Genomic DNA, 18,365 nt, shown 5'->3' with positions numbered 1-18,365 from the left:
CCTGCTCCCCTGCCATCTCATGTTGGTAATTCCACAGTCTTGCCTGAAACATACCATTTTTGCTCATGCAAACCAAAAGCCAGTGTGCTCAATAAACATGTATTAAGAACCCAAAGACAGCAAACAGGGGAAGCCATTTATTAAATAAAAACTGAAACACATGTGTTTTATTTAAATAATGCATGTGGCAGCTAGAAATCAAAGCCAAGTCACACAGCTCTTTAGCAAGAAGGTAGTACCTGGGAATATCATTTACTTAATGAGAAACAGTTCTGGGAAAAGTGCAGCTGATATAAAAAAACCCCAAAACCAAACCAAACAAACAAAACCCCACAAAAAAAAACCAACCAAACAAAAAAAAAATCAATCCAAACCCCCCCAAAACCCTACCAGAACAACATAATAAACAGCTTAGTAAGATTCCCCTCCCTCCCCCACTTCTGTTCTCATGCCAATTGTTACATTAAACACTATTCACAACTGGGTATCAGAACTGAAACCTGCAATAAACATGCAATGAAGGGAAACACTTGTTTTAGGTTCCTATTTAAATAAAATGTTGGCTTTTTTCTTCTAAACAGAAAGCACAGGCTGTTTTGTGCCACTCTTCTCAAACAACCAAACAATAAACACCAAAAAAACCCCACAAACAAAACCCCACAAACCCCCCACAAATATCTGCACAAATATATATATATATATATATATATATATATATATATATATGGATGTAAAAACATCTTTGTAATATGCCTTTTATATATATATATTTTATAATATAGGAATGTTATTGGAATGGGGTAATTTACTATTCTAAAATTCTTCTTCTAATCTAAGATTAAGGGCATATAATGCCCTTTGTTCAAACTACTGAAATTACATTATTATAGTGTCTTCCCTGACAGGAAAGATTAATAGTTATTTCTGTAATCAACACTGCTTCTAGACTCCCACTGAGATTTGTTACATTTGTTTGTCTTTTTGTTCCCTTCTGGAAAGTAGTTAATGAAAGCAATAATTATCAAAAAACACTGGCAATACCCTATCATTAGAAAGAGAAAAGGCTTATTTTGTGTTGTATGTCCAATGACTGTAACATTAATCTTCTACTGTTCTCTATAGTTTTCACACAGACAGCAAAAGAACAAGGTTCCCATCCCAGCTCCAAGGCTCTTCTGTTTGGTGAAACTTAAGAACTAATTCAGAAGGAAGACTTCAATCTTTTCTCCCCAGATACAGACTTCCTTTCACACATATTTTTTTCATCTTTTAAATATCATTCCTGCAAAGGATGGATAAAAACCTTTAACTTTTGTAAAGAAACCTTCAGTCTTTTTATCATTATTGATCTAATGCAAGCATTAGCTTCATCTCACTGGTCTGTTAACTACCTTAAATAAAGTTTTCCTGCTAGCATTTTCTGTCTATTACCAAAGGCAAACTTCTGGACCTGTTCCCAGATCCTGCTTCATGGTTGTCACTCTGCTTTTCTTGTTTAACATGCTGCACAGAACTCCATATAACTGCAGCTGTTCCAAAGCCACTGTACTGAGAGTGACAAAGACATATAAGTTCTGAAGACTGATTTAAAGAAAGTACTTATTGAGATATGCCCAAAAAACATTGCTGCTTATCAAGGCAGGAGAGAAATGAAGAACATCTTTTGTAGTTGACATACTGGAAAGACTCAGTAGGGAAACTAGAGTAGGTCATAGATTAGGAAGTGCTGGGAAACATGGTTACTGTGAAAAATATTGACAACAAATTATAAAGAAAACCGTAGTCTTTCATTTTGGTTGAGAGAGGTTGAGAATTTCACAGCAGGTGTTACAGAAAGCTATTTGCCTTAAATGATTTAATAACACTTTATTTTAAAGTCAAAATACATTATTGTGACCATGTGATTGGATTTCCCACCAAATTTGGATTAAATAACCTTACCTCTTTGAGGATGCTGTCTGGATAACTTAAAGATAAGATCTGCCAGTTATGAAGACAAACAGTAATAGAAAAGGAAGTGAAGAATTACCTCTTCCACAGGTAACACTGCAGGCTGTCCAGTCTCCATATTGCCAAAAATACTCTGGCTCTCCAATCTCATTCTCATGACTTTCTTCTTTACGTACAGTATATTCATACTTGATTCCAGGGTTAGTTTCTTGAAAAAGTAGCTGGAAAATGAGTGGGGTTTATTTAATTACTCATGATACTAATGAGCTACTGGCCCAAAGCTTTCAAAGAATCAAAACAGAAGAATCAGCAAGGTTTAAAGCAGCCCATTTTGGAGCCTACTATGAGTTCAGAAAAGCAAACTAGCAAAAATCACATTTGTGTGCTGACATTGGCATACATGTATCTTTCTAAGACACAGTTATTTCTCATGCACTTTGCAAGCAGTAAGTGGGAGTAAGTGGGTCAGCATAATTGGTATCCTATTAACTGTGAGAAAAGATAAGGCAAAGACCACCCAGGGCACTGCCTAAATGTGCTGCTGATTTAAAGACATTGCCTACCACCATTGTAAATTATAATTTTCCTACCCTTCCGACATAGCTGTTACAAAACAACCACTCGGTCAGTAAATTTCAGACTTTATTCAGAGACTTCCTGAATATTAATTTTAGGGTTTCTGGATTGAGAAGGAAAATTCCAGTTAAGAACAGCCACACTAAAAATTCATCATTTGGTTGATGAGAGGGAGAAAAGAAAAACATTGGTTGGACTTGATGATCTTAGAAGTCTTTTCCAACCTAGTTGATTCTATGATCACCAAGGGAAAAGAAGTCTTCAGCAATAAACTTCTACTCTTCATCCTAATTGTTTCCTTGACAAGTGTTACTGACAGCGAAGATCTGATCTTGTCATGAGACAATGAAAGTGTGAAAGTAGTTACCATCACACCCCTAATACTTCTAACTGCATTGTCGATACATGGGTAAACAAGCCAGGAAAGATACACTCAGGGAACAAAGGGTAAATTTTTATAGAATTAACAGAAGCTGGTTATGTTTAAGTTAGAATCTCTAAAGCAACATAAAAGAAACAAAATGGAGCAATCTCAGTGGATGCTAAATGGTTCTATGTCACCAACCACAAACATCCGTCTAGGTAACGCTGCATTTTCTTGGTCAGCGCAAGCTGCCACTGCTCTCAGCCTTCCCTAGCTCTTACTGTTCACAGCCTGACAGCAGCTCCTTTTTTGTGATAAATAGTTACTGAGTCTGGCTCACATCACAGCCACGTGTTGGTCTAACCTGGCACAAGAGACAAGGAAGTTTCAGGAAAGGACTGACAAACTACAGGTAGCAGGATCCCTATCCTAGTGGCAGTACTGGATTATGCAGTTTTTAATAATCATCAGACTGTGGCACTGGACATTACAGGCAGGATGAACAACCCTCTCAATTAAGAACAACCTCTCCAAAACAGCTCAGCTGATTTTTGCAAGATAGTATGCTATTAGACTGGCTTACAGAAAAATATATGTATTTTCCCAGCCTCAGTTTCAGAGCCCCAGCACATTCTGCTGCCATGCAAAACCAGCAAGTTCTGTGGTGATCCCCTATTTACCTGAATCCATATTGATTCATTGGTGGGTCCTGGAGCAGTCAGATTTTCTAGATCCCCTGTTCTGTCATACTGAAATATCGTGCCTGCCACTTTGTACTCCCCATTCCACTGGATGATAAAACCTCCATTCAGGTAATATTTTTCTGGGTCTTTGCTTCTCACAGCAAGGAAGTTTCCTGCTTCTGCAACTTCTGTGACTTTGATTCCCCTTGCACCTTTCGGAATTAGCCCAATATCAACATAACCTAAGATAAAAGAAAGGTTCACAGAGATGAGTAAGAAAAATACCATCACAGTTTACTTACATAGAAGATTATTAAAATTAGAACTTTGCTTAAAAATATATACAAATGTGCTATCACAGAGCTTGCGTTTCAGCCAGTTAATAGTGTGACTTTCCAAATCAGGTTTTCTAGTTTCAGCTGGGGAACACAAATATGCTTTCTGTTCAGGCAATGACAGTGGCATTTAGAAGGGACATGGAAGTGAATGATTTTCTGAGCTGCACCAGGGGAAATCTACTCCACAGCTGAGCATTAGCATCTCCACAACCATACCCAAGGGCTCTGGCATACCACAGTGTGAGTCATCTGGAGAAATGCCAGGGAGTCCCAGCAAGTTACAGTCTGTTGTGGGAAAGCCTTTTCCAATTTGCAAAGAATGTTTTCATCTGTCATCAGTGCCCTGGTATGTTCCTAATTACATGTACCTTCTCTTCAGTCATTTAATTTCTCCATGACTGTTTCCTATAAATAGCCTTGCTACAAAAAAACTATTTTTGTCAATGCTATTCAAACACCTCCAATTACTACAATCAGTTGAACACATTTTTATAAACTACTGATATTCATAAGGAAGTTCAACAGCTCTTCATGTATAAAATTGTCTATAAAACCAGATTTTTAGTATGTGCACCTTACAGAATTTTCTTTGTACCACAGACAATATATGACATCAGGCTCTGTTCTTCTCACCTTACAGGGAACTGCTACTGCTATTGCTACTGAATTGTAAAAATAGGAAGTTCACATAGCAATTTGAACAGAAACTCTGATGGCTTTCTTGGTATCACTCTTAGCTGGGCTTTAAGAATTGGATGGATGACAGCTCTATAAGCAGGTGCCCTGGGAGCGTAAGTTGCAGTTTGTCCTGGTTTACTTCAGGATTGGAATATATGCTGTATATACTCACATACTGTACAACAACCTACTGTCAAAAATAAGTGTCCCGAAGTCTTTACCTTCTGAATTTCCTTGCAGCTCTTTTATGGGCTCATCAGTATTGGTTCTAATGTCTAATATGTCATTTATTGTACAACAAAAGGATCTGTCTACCTCAGATCCTTCTTCATTATATTAATAACATAATTCTACAACCCTTCCCCCCCGCCAGCCAATCCTAGCAATTAAGGTTCAAGAGGGAGAGTTCTCAGGATGCCAACTTCTGCAAGTTTCCCAGACTGACTGTAGAAATCCAGCTTTTCAGTATTTCATAAGTGAAGGGAATAACAATATAGGCAGGATAACTTCTATTATAATAAGTTCTATTATAGGAAATCAGTGGTCTAGGTCTATTACAAATATCCAAGGTACGATGATTCTCCCAAATGTTGTATTCATTTAGATGAGTTATAAACACAGTGTGTGACCATGTAACTAAAGACTTAATTAGAAGGCATACTCACAAGTCAGCCAAATTAACACAAGATGGAAAATCTCAATTGTGTCATATCCTCACATAGCTTTGCAATGCTGGTGTCCTTTTCCAGAAGAGTTTTTGGTTGGCTGGGTTTTTTTTTGGCTTTTTTGGGGGGGGGGGATATAATTAGAATGACATTTGTTCAAATCACAAAGTATAAAAACAGTAAAATATATTTTTCTTTCTGTTGTAGCATAAAATCTATATCCTTGGAAGGTTTTGAGTTTTTGCATCATTATGTTTGTCTGAGTCGCATGCTATTGCTTGTAAACCTGATTTAAAGCATATTGCAACTCTCTGGTCATAGATATTATATTTGCTCAGTGTAGCACACTCACTTTTCCCTGGCTTTTGCTTTTTTGACTACCTAAATTTCCTCATGATTCCCCAGAACCTCAGACTAATTCCCAATGAACGTTATCTGCTTTTGAAAGCAAACCTAATCAGCAGCAAGCTTTTGAGTTTGTTACTCAACACAATAAATTTTTGTTTAAAATTATATGGATGATGTTTATATAATTATTCATGGTTGTATGGTTTCATCTGATAAGGATCTAGAGATCTGAGGTTCAATAACAGTCGAAATGTCAGCTAACCTACCTGCTGTGCTCATTAAATCCCAGAGCATCCATATCGTGGGTGCTATCACACACCTGTGACATGGCAGCTCTCAGACACTATTGATCACTCCCTTTTTAATTAAAATCAAATCTTTATGCTCCTAACATGGACAAGAGTGCAACATGAATAAATTCACGCAACCCTTGCTGTAGGCACAGCTCTATCAGCACTGAAGAACTTGTTTCTCTTTTCCCATTACTGCGAGAGAGGAGTAATTTCACTCCAGTTGTTGGCACAGTATAGCAGACCAGATGATAATCAGATCTGGCTATTTCTCCTTATCACAACAACTCCCATCCTGCTCTGCAGTTTATTGTTTCTGCAAGCTTCTCTGTCTTCAAAATACGTGTTCCTGAGGAATGATTTTTCTCTAAGCCAGGCTCTAGGTACTACCATAAGAACATCACATGGAAAATAGCACAGGCTCCCGGTGACATACTGGGTTTGCAAGTCAAGGTATGGTTGCATACAGCTTCCAGAGGGAGCACTGCAGTGTGTGATGGTAATGGGAAAAAAAATCATAGTCTAAAGACAGTATCCTAAGTGTGGATCCAGGAGACCTTTCAGTCTCAGATCAACATTTGCATCACAGCTATGTCCTGACTCCATCTCGGGGCTAGGCTCAGGCATGTCCCAAATCTATGTGTGCACTTTAGTTCCATGAGAAGGAAACATGTAGCAGGGAGACCATGGCAGATGTTGATTCGGTCCCAGCCAGGCTGGTGAAGAGATAATGGGACAAGATAAACCTCCAGGTTAGAAGGGTGAGCACAGTCACAGTTTTCCTGTTTGTCCATCACTGCTAGAATTTCACCCTTCACAAACAAAGGAGTGAAGACAGCACAATTACCCATCCTTCTGACCACCACTGATTACCTAGCTTCTCCTACTTCCCAGGCAGATCCCTTTGTCTGATACTCACATCCTCATTTCCCCTTTTTGTTATCCATTTAATACACACTCCCTGCAGTTGCCACATTCCTACACCTGTGTCCCTTGTGCCTTTTTCCTACTCCAATACTTCCCATCCAGCAACACAATTTATTCTCCTTCCAAAAGAGTTTCCACACTTTGCAAACATTCTGCTGCACACAGTACCTGTATACGCATTCTGCTGTACACAGTCCTGCTGAACTACTCCTTCACAGTTATCACAACACTGGTAAGAACAAGAATTTAGTTTATTTAATTCATTAGGACTAGTATTTATTTTAAATACTCTACCTCAAAATAAAAGCTAGACGACTTCTACCTTAACAGGAGAGCTTGTGACTTCTTTGACCAGGCCCACAACTTGCTTTTCGATGGCCTGCTCATGTTGCAGCCTTTCTGCTGTAAGAGTTCAGGTGCAGCAGCTTAAAAGATTTCAAACAAAACTCCTGAAAATGAGCTGCAACCCAGGTACTTGCTAATACTAATGCCAACAGCCAAGACCATTTGTGCACATCAGGCCTCTGATTTGTTTTCTATCATGAAACTGTAATGGAATCCATTACACAGATGATGCTGCCATTCCTTTGGCTGTTTTGGGAGCCCCTTGACCGCTATTCCCATTTTGCATCCATGGGAAAGACAAATGATTTTGTAAAAGATACAAGTAATAATAAAATATAAAAATATTTTTAAACCTTTCTTTCTGAGCACGAGGCAGTAAGACTTCAGGTTAAAGTGATCATCCTGCCCTGCAGTGAAAGGCTGAATTATTAAAACTTTCTAGCTTATCATTAGTCTGACCTGGCAACTTTGCTTGCAGACAGAATACACACTGCTGCAGCACCAGACCCAAGAAGCACCCTACTGAACTTAGGTTTTGAATAAAGCTTTCAGTCAAAATATACTAGCTTTGATTTTTTTATCTCTCTGTGCCACTAAGCACAGCAAAACTCTTCAAATTTTCCTCATCAGTGACTGGAAGCATTCTTTGGTCCAGTTTTGTTACCTATACTGAATTTATGGGCCTGAAGTCTTCACATTTACATGAACTGTTCAGTAGCCACTCTGCCATGAATCTGTACTGCAAGGCAGAACAGCACAGTACCTATCAGACACAAAAAGAAGACAGACATTGTGAACAAAACCACTTCCTTTTCTTGATTTAACACCAACGTTTTTCTTGATGTTCACAACATCAACTAGACCCACACGTTATCTTGTAGGCTGAAAAACCCACCAAACTCTGCCTTTCTTGACACTTTTCCTTATTTCATCAGCAATGGAGTTAATGACTGTAGAAGGGGAAAGAATCTGCAAAATCAATCCATTTTTTACTGACTCTAAAAAAAGCAATGAAATAATTTTATTTAACATTCAGTATCCCTTAGCAGTATGTGTTAGTAAGGGGCAAGTAAAAACTAAGTGAAGATATAACACAAAATAAATTCAAATAAAGTAAGAGGCACTTATCCTTCCATGCGTTGCTTTTTAGTAAAATTGTTATTCAAAACTAAACTTGACATCATTTGCAGCCTTAGTAAACCCACACATCGCCAAAGGCAGAGTGAAATTTACAGTAGCAGAAGCAAAAGGTCAGAGACTGGAGGATGTCTGTAGTACTGAAGGAGAGGGAGCTCTATTTTCCTTTGTAAGTCTCACACATACACACAACCTGTGCTACAGCACGGTTGCAGGCCATTTTCACAGTTCACCTGTGGGATACGAAGCATAGGAGAGCAAATCCAAGTACACAGTACAGAGAAACTCCTGAAATATTTTAAGTGCTTTTCCCCAGTCTTTGGAAAACCTTATCAGATTTTATCAGCTCTAAGTTATTAGCACAGGTCACATTTGCGCAAATCAGAATTATTTGATTAAAAAATCCCCAAAACAACGGAAATTCAAAGTCAAACCCTCACTCATGTTTCTCCCTCCTTGCTAGCATGATACCAACGAGTGCTCTTGACACTTCCCATCTCTGCACCAGCCTCTTTCTTCAGCCAGAAACCTTGCTCTGAACATACTCTCTGGTGCCCTGTCTTCTCACTTCTCCCTCTCCTGTCCTCATTTTGCGGCAAAGCTGCTTATCCTGCTGTCTCTTCAGCTCACTGCCATGGTTCTCATTCAGTTTCAGTCTCCCACTCTCTTGACCCTTTACCTCCTACTCATCCACATGCTATCTTACAAGTAATTGAAAGCCTGAATGTCTCCCTACTGTTATAAAGAAAGGCTCAGTCCTCCAAGTACTAATTCAGACCACTTTAACCCTTCAGGGAGTTACTTTTCAAGCCAGAGGCATCCCACAGAAAAATTCAGAGCAACCACAAGTGCAAAGCCCTGCATGAGGAAGAGATGGTGCATGGTCACTATAGCAAATGGTATCAGATTTATGACACTTAGAAATTAATCCCCAAACCACTCATCCCAGCATTTTCTTGGTGCTTTACATTGTCCAGAGATTTGGTCCAAAGTTTCCAAGTCGTAAATTACACTGATTTTGTAAATACACGTGCTATTTTGGGTTTTATTATTATTTGTGTAAAGTGCATAGGCCTGTTGGTTTCTGACATAATTTTAATTATGCAAGGTGAACTTAAAAAGCACAGACCACAGATCATTTCTGGCAGAAGCATCATTCACTGTGAAACATCCATTTACAATTTCCTATGCGAATCGATCACTCAGTTTGCTGTGGGAAATACTTAATCCTTTTTATATAGAGAAATGACTTCACTAACTGAAGAGTTTAAAAGAGCCCATTTTACCAAATCCTTCAGTTTGATTAAACATCATCTTCACTGTATGACAAGCAGAGCCGTCTCCCAGGCAAACTCCACACTGGTCTTCAGTTGCATTGGAATTTATCTCATAATCGCAGCCGACAGCCTAGGAGGAAAAGCAGTTTCAGAATAAAGGTGGCCTCCACCATGAAATACTCAAAGCTCAGGTATCACTGACTTTGGTTACACTGCTCCTCTAAGTAGGAAGAGAACCCATTTTGTAGTAGAGCATATATCCTATATACAGAAATTGCTAATAGAGATGGCTATATGTAGGTCAAACTTGTGTATCATATGAAAGTGAAAATCAAACAAGCAACAACCCACCACCATGTCATGAAACATGCAGTAGTGACCAGTCACTTGAGATGAAAATGTGTCACCCAAACGGCCTCAACATCTAGCACCAGCCAATACATCTAGGATTTGCGTCTGCTTTCTTATGTCATAGAAGCATCCATGAATTCCCAGGAATACAATGCAGTAAAAAGAACTGAAATCATTGCTCAGCCTTTTGTGGCTGTCAGACAGTGCAGAACCTCTACTGCAGTTAAACCATCTGTCAAAGAGAAATTCTTCAGCAGGCATGAACATTTATACCCGTGACAGCCACATCTCCAGCTTGCCAGCATGGGAAAATGGGTCAAGGTAAAGTTCTGATTTTCCAGTTCATGCTTGCTACAAGGAGAAAGTAGAGAAAAATTTATTCATAATGAGCCAGGACAAAACTTCTTCCTTGCCCAAACAAAAAATTATGTGCACTGATGTTTTTAAACTTCAACTATATCTTCATTTGATTTTGGGGTGTTTTTTGCTTCTCCTTTAAAAACTAGCAAGACTGCAGAACACAACCTAATATCCAACACTTAATGGTTGTTAATAGTATCTAAGATATCTGGAGGCCTAAATCACCCATCTCATGATTTAGATGACTAGCTGTAAGTCTGATGGCATGTAAAGGTTTTCTCAGCTGATTTTTCTCAGTATAAGCTTTCAGTTGCAATACCTGCCAACTTGTCTAACACCCTCATGATGTATGAAAATCTGGGTATCCCCTCTTTTGATTTGGATCTTGCTTTACCTTCAGTACCTCAGCTACTGTAATCTTCTATAAGCTTCTAAGAGGAAAATCCACCTATTAGACTAATCTAGGTATAAAGGCTGCTGCAATTCTCTTAATATTTTTCTGTCACTTGCAGCTTGAGAAACACCTGAACTTTTCCTCTATGTGTCAGTGATTTAATAAGCAGCTAAAGAAGCTGCAAAACCAGAAGCATGTAAAGGCCTCAAATTACAAATGATGTTAAACCATGTCAAGTGCATTTTCATAAAGGATTCAAATAGCCAGCACCTTTAACACCCGCTCTGAAAAACGCTGGCCATGCCAAAAGGTTCTGCATCAGCCTCAGCTTCTTTCTCCTTTCAGAGAAGGCTACTTTCAAAAACGGGGAAGTTTTGTAATGTTTTTCACACAGACACATCTCAGCACCAAGTACCACGTTTACAAGCAGTACAGAACGTTACAGAGATAAGCACACATTAAGAAGGTAGCTATATTTTTGACTCCAAACATGTAGCTATTCAACCAAGGATGGATTTAATGAAGTATTTAAAGTACACAGACACCAATGTGATAAGTGCAGGATGTTTTTTTATCTTGCCAAGAGTTCAGATCTGACTCTTCATCTGCTATCTACAGATGCACCGCTGTTTATATTTAACACTTCCTAAGAATTTAAAGAAGAGTGCAGCTATTTTCTTAAAGAGATGCATTCTGCAGTGTCTTTACTACCAGTACATTTGTTAATCATCTACAAACAGTTAGTAAAGTCGTTATTATCAGGTTTGTTATTAGACGAGAGGAGTAACCAGCCCCTCTGTAGAGTCCTGAAAGTTCATGTTCCATTCTATCCACATATTCACTATTAAGCAGAAAGCTGGGGAAAATGTGGAAATGGAATCCTTGCACTTCATGTTTTGCTATATAAAATATTATTAATGAGTGTTTCGGAGTTTCTCTTTTGAAATTCTTTTAAAAAAATTACAACTTCAAATTATACATATACCAATTTAGCATTTTCTGGTAGAAAATCAGTGCTCTTGAAAAGGTTTCTCTTCATCTTCATTTACTGTTCATGCTTGTTTGAGTGGCTGCATCCAGAAATAATAATTTATCTGGTTCCCACTGTCAATCAGACATTTTGAAAGAAACATCACTGAACAGATTTCCCTTGTGGGTGTCACATAGCGTAAAAATCCCCAAACACTGAACCAATTAGTCCCAAACTACTGCACTGGCACAAGCAAATGAGTGGGGTGGCAGGTCCACAGTATCATAACTGTCCTTGGGGTGCTAATTAACATCTCTACATGGGCCATACATGGGTCATATCATCTCAGTCAGAATCAGTCGACATTTTCTCTACACTCATGGCATCAAAATATGGCATTGCTATGACATGAAGGGAATCCTTTGTCCTTTCCAGTTTTAACTGTGGAAGCTTGTATTTTGTTTTTCCTCTGACACTTGAAACAGTTTGATCAGAGTTCAGTCTTACCTACGCATGGTGGCTCTGCAGACAACTGTGGCAGGGCAGGCAATTCACTGTGTTAGAGTAAATAAAGCCTTCATTTTATTCCCTAGCTCTGGGGTGCGACTGGTACTGCAATGACCTTCAGAGCTATCAACAGGGCCTCACCTTACAAGGCCATTAATAAATATCACAAAGTGTATATTCTGATGTGTCAGACTAAACAGCAGTCATTCATTCTAAATACATTTACATGAACTTTAATTTCCACTGCAGCAGTTTTACTTCCCGCTTCAGTGAGTATCTTATTATTTCTGTCATCCATTTATTTCTAAATACTTCCTCCTCCCTTTTACTTGCTTTTCTCATTCTTCTGATTCTTCTGTATATGCAGTAGCCATATTTTCTAAAACTGCTTTAAATAATCACGTGCCTCAACTTTCATGCCAAACTGCCTGTTAAAAGTGATACAGAGACTAAACGCAGGTTATAAAACAAGCCAAAAAAAAAAAAAAATAGCAGCCATTAGGCTTTGAATCTTTTGTATATTTGTGTGCATATTTCTCATCTATTTGTATATATGGTGCACATACTTCCTTGTGCACCCTCTGCCAGTGAAGCATGCTGTGCTACAGCAACCACTGTGTGCCACAGCAGGTGCAGTGCAAATCAGCACCCTGCCATGCAGCCCTTTGCTGTTGCCCCATTCACCAAGAGCCTTTTGGACCTGAGACTGGATTTGTTTCTGGGCCCAGCACACAGTGTGGAGGCAGAAATAATGACTTGAATTGCCTTGCTGCATTACAGGAAGGAGAAACAATTTCCTTCCTGCTGCTCAGTGTCTAAAGGAAAAAACAGTCAGAGATATTACCCTTTTGCCACTTCCAGACAGAGAGAGTTTTGTGTCAGATTGGTAACTGGGGGCAGATACAAAAAGTCTTTGCTGTTGCTGAAGGGTACAGGTGGGGTGCACTGCCTGAATTACCAAAGTTATATGGATGCTACATTGAGCTTTTAAGCTCTTCCTTCTGTCTGTTTCCCCCACTCATCTCCAGAGAAAGAAATCATGTTCATTTCATGTTGGCCAAAGCATTGCCTTAAATGGGGAGAAACGTGTCCTGATGCGCCTATTTCTCTTATAATTTGTCTACACGGGTCTGAATCAATGTTCTGTTGAGCTAGCAGTGGGATAAGGAGACGGATCATAGTGACAGGTAGTAAAGCTACTACAAAAAATGTGAGATGTGTAATCTGCCTTTCAGCAAAAGAAAAAATAGCAACACATTTTCCTTTCTAGTACTACACAGCTGTGTAGTTCTCCAATACAATGTTAGTCTCTCAATGTAACAACTGTGAATTACCAGATAGAACAGCTCACAGATTTGCATGACTGAAGGTCATTAAAGCCTATTAAAATTCTGTTTGGAAAGTGAATGCTTGCTAGAAACAGCAGAGATGCCAGGTCCTCCACCCACAGTGTCTGCCCATTCTGAGAGCATACACCATGTACATCTCCACTTTTAGATGATGCTGTGGCTTTAATTTAACCAGACTCCTCAGTCATGTATACATCAGTGCTCAAACAACATACCCTGATGGCAGTGCAGTATCTTGTATCTTTGCTTATTAACACTGGGGAAGCCACAGACTGCTCTTGTAAGAATTAAAGTGCACTTGTGATGTATAATTTAAAACACAGGAAGAAAGGATATGTGCTTTAAAGATCTTCTAAATAAAGGCAAAAAGTGACACTCAAACGATGAGTATAGAGGAGCACGATTAAATAGCAAACTACTCATGGTATATCTTGATTTTAGATTAAATTACTGACAGATCTTGTTGACTCTGCACTCAAGGCTGTTTATAAGTCAGACATCATGACAGGATGGGGGCTAAGCAGATACCTGAAGGAAGGCCAGACTAGGTTCAAATGGAATAAAAAGATTCCATCTCTCATCTCTTTATCAACTACTCCACTTGGAACAAAAAACATGTTTGTAACTGAAGGCATGTAGATAGATTTGAGATGCCACTTTGAAGCCACTGGCTCCAGCACTGAGTGATTTAACAGCATTACACTGTTAGGCAAATCCTCTTCTGTGTAAGGACAAAGCTGCGAGAAGACCCAGCTATTGTATGTGCCAGACCTTCAATGAGTTAATATTTCTAGCTTGTCTTTGAATTTACAAGGCAAGTTCTAAAGGAATACCATACCAACAACACCTGACTGATAAGGCTTCCTTCTGCACTGAGGTATAGGCAGAGCTTCTAAAAGATTAGGACCCAAATATTGAACAAATTGTAAGGACCAAGTGGATCAGCACTAGTGTCTGTCTGTATTTATTTCGTACTTGAAGACACACATTATGGTTTTGCCAACGTGGCTAGGAAAACATCCAGTACACGTCAGGCAGCTAAAATGAGGCATCTCAATCCACATTTAGCTATCAAGATAAGACAATTGTTTCTGTTTCCTTTTAACACAGCCATGGCAAACTACAAAATCAGACTGAAATCAGCTGAATTTAGGAGATTAAATTCTTGACTGAATCTATCTTGTTTTGACATACCCACTAAGAAAACTCTGAACTCAGTTGTTAAAAAATAGCTACACTGCACACCAAACACATGTAAGCTATATGGACAGTGGATCTAATGTACAACATGTCACCATTTTAACCTTTTGCTCAATTTCAGACCTAAGTGAAGTATTATTTCAGCTCTATGAAGAAATGTGAAGTGATTTTGTGAGATACAGTACTGAAAGCCAGCACAGCACTTTAACAAACATTGCCATTAATGTTTGTGAGCTCCTCTTTCACATACTAACAACATGTTCCTATTGGAGTACAAGAATGACGTACCAGACTAATCATATTAAATGCATTTCCAGACTTATTCACCATGACTTGTAATGTATGTATTGTGTTTAACTAGCTGGACTAAAATGCTAGTGAATTATGTAGAGATGCTTGAAAATGCTTCTCCTCAAGTGTTATACTGCGTGCCTATTTCAGACAAAAGCACACTGCCTTTTAGAAATGTGAGCTATTTGGGTTATATTCATAATTTGGTCTCATTTGTGGCAGCTGCATGATTATACTGTTCACTTCATGATTCTGACTCCAGTTAAATCTGTTTGTCCTAAGATGTGAAGCAGCAATCAACATGTGAAATGATGTCAAAACTGTATTTATGATAGCACCAGCACCTTGGATGAATTTTTTAGAAAGACTTTGAGTCCCCAAAACTATTGATGCTAAAGTATATCTAATACCTAGAAAGCGCAATTAGAATTAGCTGTCTTTTCACCTCTGTTTTATCTCTTCTGATTAATTAAGTTTTGCTGTTTCTAACAGGTATAAATTTGACTGTCACAGGCAAGATTCAATACAGAAAGCACATGGAAACTAAAATTACAGTAGTGATCCCAGTCCACTTGGGCTGAAAATCAGAAAACAGAAGTGCAACATCATAAAGAGAGCCTCTTGAGTGTACCACTTGGCCTCTTCCAAGGTCAAAAGCGCAGATTTGGTATGCAGCATTTTACGACACATTTCAGTCTGCTAAGGACATGTTTCCACCTGTCTTGAACTGTTCAAGTCCAGGTCAAGTCTTTCACCATGATAGTTAAAAGGCCCATCCTGTTTCAGCAAAGTCAAGCAGAATCTCTTCACTGTGAATTTGAGCAGGGTCTTGGTAATGCCCTTTAACAAATGCATGTCCTGCTAGGAAAGCTTAAAACAAATTTTTTATTGCTGCTCTCTTAAGGCGCTGGCATCCTACCAAAATAGAAAGTCTTCAGAGAGGGTATACCAATGATCTATTAAAAATGCAGTTTCCATCAGTAGAAGTCTTCAAAAAAAGACTGTAAAAAATGTCAAAAAAGGAACATGATTCTCAAAAGAGATGCAACATGACTTCTTGAAGTCCCATCTAGTTGCATTTTTATATGATACAGTGACTTAAGACATACAATCCAAAGCTCCCTACAGTAAGCTAATATAGTTTCCACAAGACACCAAGTCCTGCTTTTGTTTCCAAACGTCTTAAAAGCAAAAAAGCTATCAGGCTTCAAGGGGTACAGCATACAAATCCCCACTTTGAAGAAATAAACTGTTGTAAATACATCCCCTACAAGTAAAGTACTCATTTTATTTGTGAGAAATTCACTAAAACCTAATTCACTAAATTAGGACTGCGGGTATTACAGAATTTACAAGAACACACCTTCAAATGCCACAAACAAACATCATCCTAAACACCTACTATCAAGATGCAAAATATGCAGAGAATGTTAATTCTTCACTTCTGAACTATATACTCTGTGTCTGCCTGTTATTTCATTGTACAGCATTATTCAATTATTGTAAACTGAAATAATTTTTACTATAACAAGTCAGTTCAGAACTCCTACATAATGTGCAATGTTAAACTGAAACAAACAGATTTTCTTACATTGATGTTTTAGAATAATGGAAAAAGAAGAGAAGCATTAAAATGGACCAGAGGTAATGAGCATTCAGGCTTAATGGATTAATTAAAAGGATGGAAACAACTCTTATGTCTACTTGGAAAAGCTGTTTCTACAAAGTTGTTTCCATGATCACTGAGAATGTGGTAAAATGGAGTACTTGGCCCCAATTCTCAAAAAAAAAATCTTAATCTGCCCATAAAAAAGTTTTCCTAAAACTTCATAAAATAAAACTGTAGAGAAAGAAACATGCAAACATACCCAATACCTTACACATGCCATTAATACAGATATCTCGGCTGCGTTTTCCTTCAAAGCAAGGAGTACCATCAGTGACTGCATCAAGCATCTTTTCTGAAAAATGGCCATCTATTGGGCGACAGTGGAGCTCACAGGGGTTTGCTGAAAAGAAAACAAAGATGTTTTCTCAGAAAACAGTTTAGTGGGACACTGAACTGCAATGCACAAGGAATGACATTATGTTTCTACTCCATCATGCACTCATTTTCCTTGGCATTTGACAGAAATGGTGTAATTAGAAGAAGTTAGCAGAGAGACGGTTGTATTGCTAAAGACAGTGAAAAGGCCTGATAAATGGCACTTGTGGACTTCTAGAAGCTGCTGGAGGCTGGTGCCCTCATGCTTCCATGCTCTCAATCACTGGTATGTTTACAGGCAGCTGGCTCAGTCAAGCAGTAGTCATGAGGACCTTAGCTGTGACGGGCAAAGGGACAGAAAAACAGTAAAACCAGCAGTCACCATTGAGGGGAAAGGAGGAACCTGGGGGTGAGATTGCCAAAGATACTGAAAAGCAATAGTTTTCCATCACCTGATGACTGATTTCAGAGGTAATTTACAGCTTTTCACCACTGCTGCCAATCTCCCTCAGAGAGCAGTCAAGTGGTTGCTTCTGATATTCTGCATGTCAGTAGTGTCACATCAGTGCTTATTTTCAGCTATATGCTGGCACTTAATAAATTATTTCAAACACTGGACTTTTTTCCTGCTTGGCAACTTACGAAATGGGGATAATATTGGTGAGTCTGACAAGACGCAGGCTGCTCTTGGATAGATGTGCAAGGAAGCAACAGGGGAGAGAAAAGCTGCAGCAAAAGTAATCTGTGGGTTTCTGAAGCAAGATTTCCTGTAATGGACCAGCCTTAGTCTATTCAACCCATGGAGTAAGAGAAGCCAAACATACACTGCTCTGCCTCATAAACACTGGTCCTTTGGAAAGAGAAACTTTGAAACCATGGCTTCAGTCAAAGGACACAAGTTTGATTACTAAGTTGTGCACGCAGAAGAAGAATTAGAACTGAATCCAGTGTCAAAGGAAAGACAGATTTATAATCCATGATCATACAGCACACTGTGGAAACCATCCAGCAGATCCAGAGCTATCTGACTGGAAAAAATACCAATGAGAGACAGCAACAGAGGACCTGTCTTCTCATTTTGTTCCATTCCAAGACCCCAGTCTAGACACGCATCACAGCACTTTGTTCATGCTCAGCAAGCTGAAATGCCTTGCTGAGCAAATGAGTAGGCCTTAAAACTGCCAGTCTTTTAGGACTTCAAGGCACCATTCTTGAGCCATTTTAATACAATCTATGTGTTGCAGAGGTGCCTCTGCTGAGAGACAATTTTATCATGTGCATAACAGAGCCAACAGAAGTTGCTCCTTTCATCTCAGAAGGATGAAGCATAACTATGGATCTCCTGCATCATGGCCAATGAATTTCTTTCTCCCTCCTCCTT

General features: G+C 38.8%; 1 protein-coding gene across 1 annotated transcript in view; it reads right to left on the bottom strand.

Moving 5' to 3' along the window:
* The window catches only part of ADAMTS12 (ADAM metallopeptidase with thrombospondin type 1 motif 12), a 152,883-nt gene that overhangs the window by 28,126 nt on the left and 106,392 nt on the right, over positions 1-18,365 (bottom strand). Inside the window, exons 13-16 of the mRNA XM_057431155.1 lie at positions 16,876-17,009; positions 9,588-9,708; positions 3,571-3,815; positions 2,030-2,171 (exon numbers count right to left, since the gene is read on the bottom strand). Coding sequence (XP_057287138.1) covers positions 2,030-2,171; positions 3,571-3,815; positions 9,588-9,708; positions 16,876-17,009 — 642 coding nt within the window. The remainder of the gene's footprint in view (positions 1-2,029; positions 2,172-3,570; positions 3,816-9,587; positions 9,709-16,875; positions 17,010-18,365) is intronic.

This window comes from Pezoporus wallicus, unplaced genomic scaffold (assembly GCF_028554395.1).
Source record: "Pezoporus wallicus isolate ANWC-B61680 ecotype Strahan unplaced genomic scaffold, APGP_CSIRO_Pwel_v1 contig_8692, whole genome shotgun sequence".
Classification (NCBI taxonomy): Eukaryota; Metazoa; Chordata; class Aves; order Psittaciformes; family Psittacidae; genus Pezoporus; species Pezoporus wallicus.
This window is presented reverse-complemented; position numbering and strand designations above follow the sequence as displayed.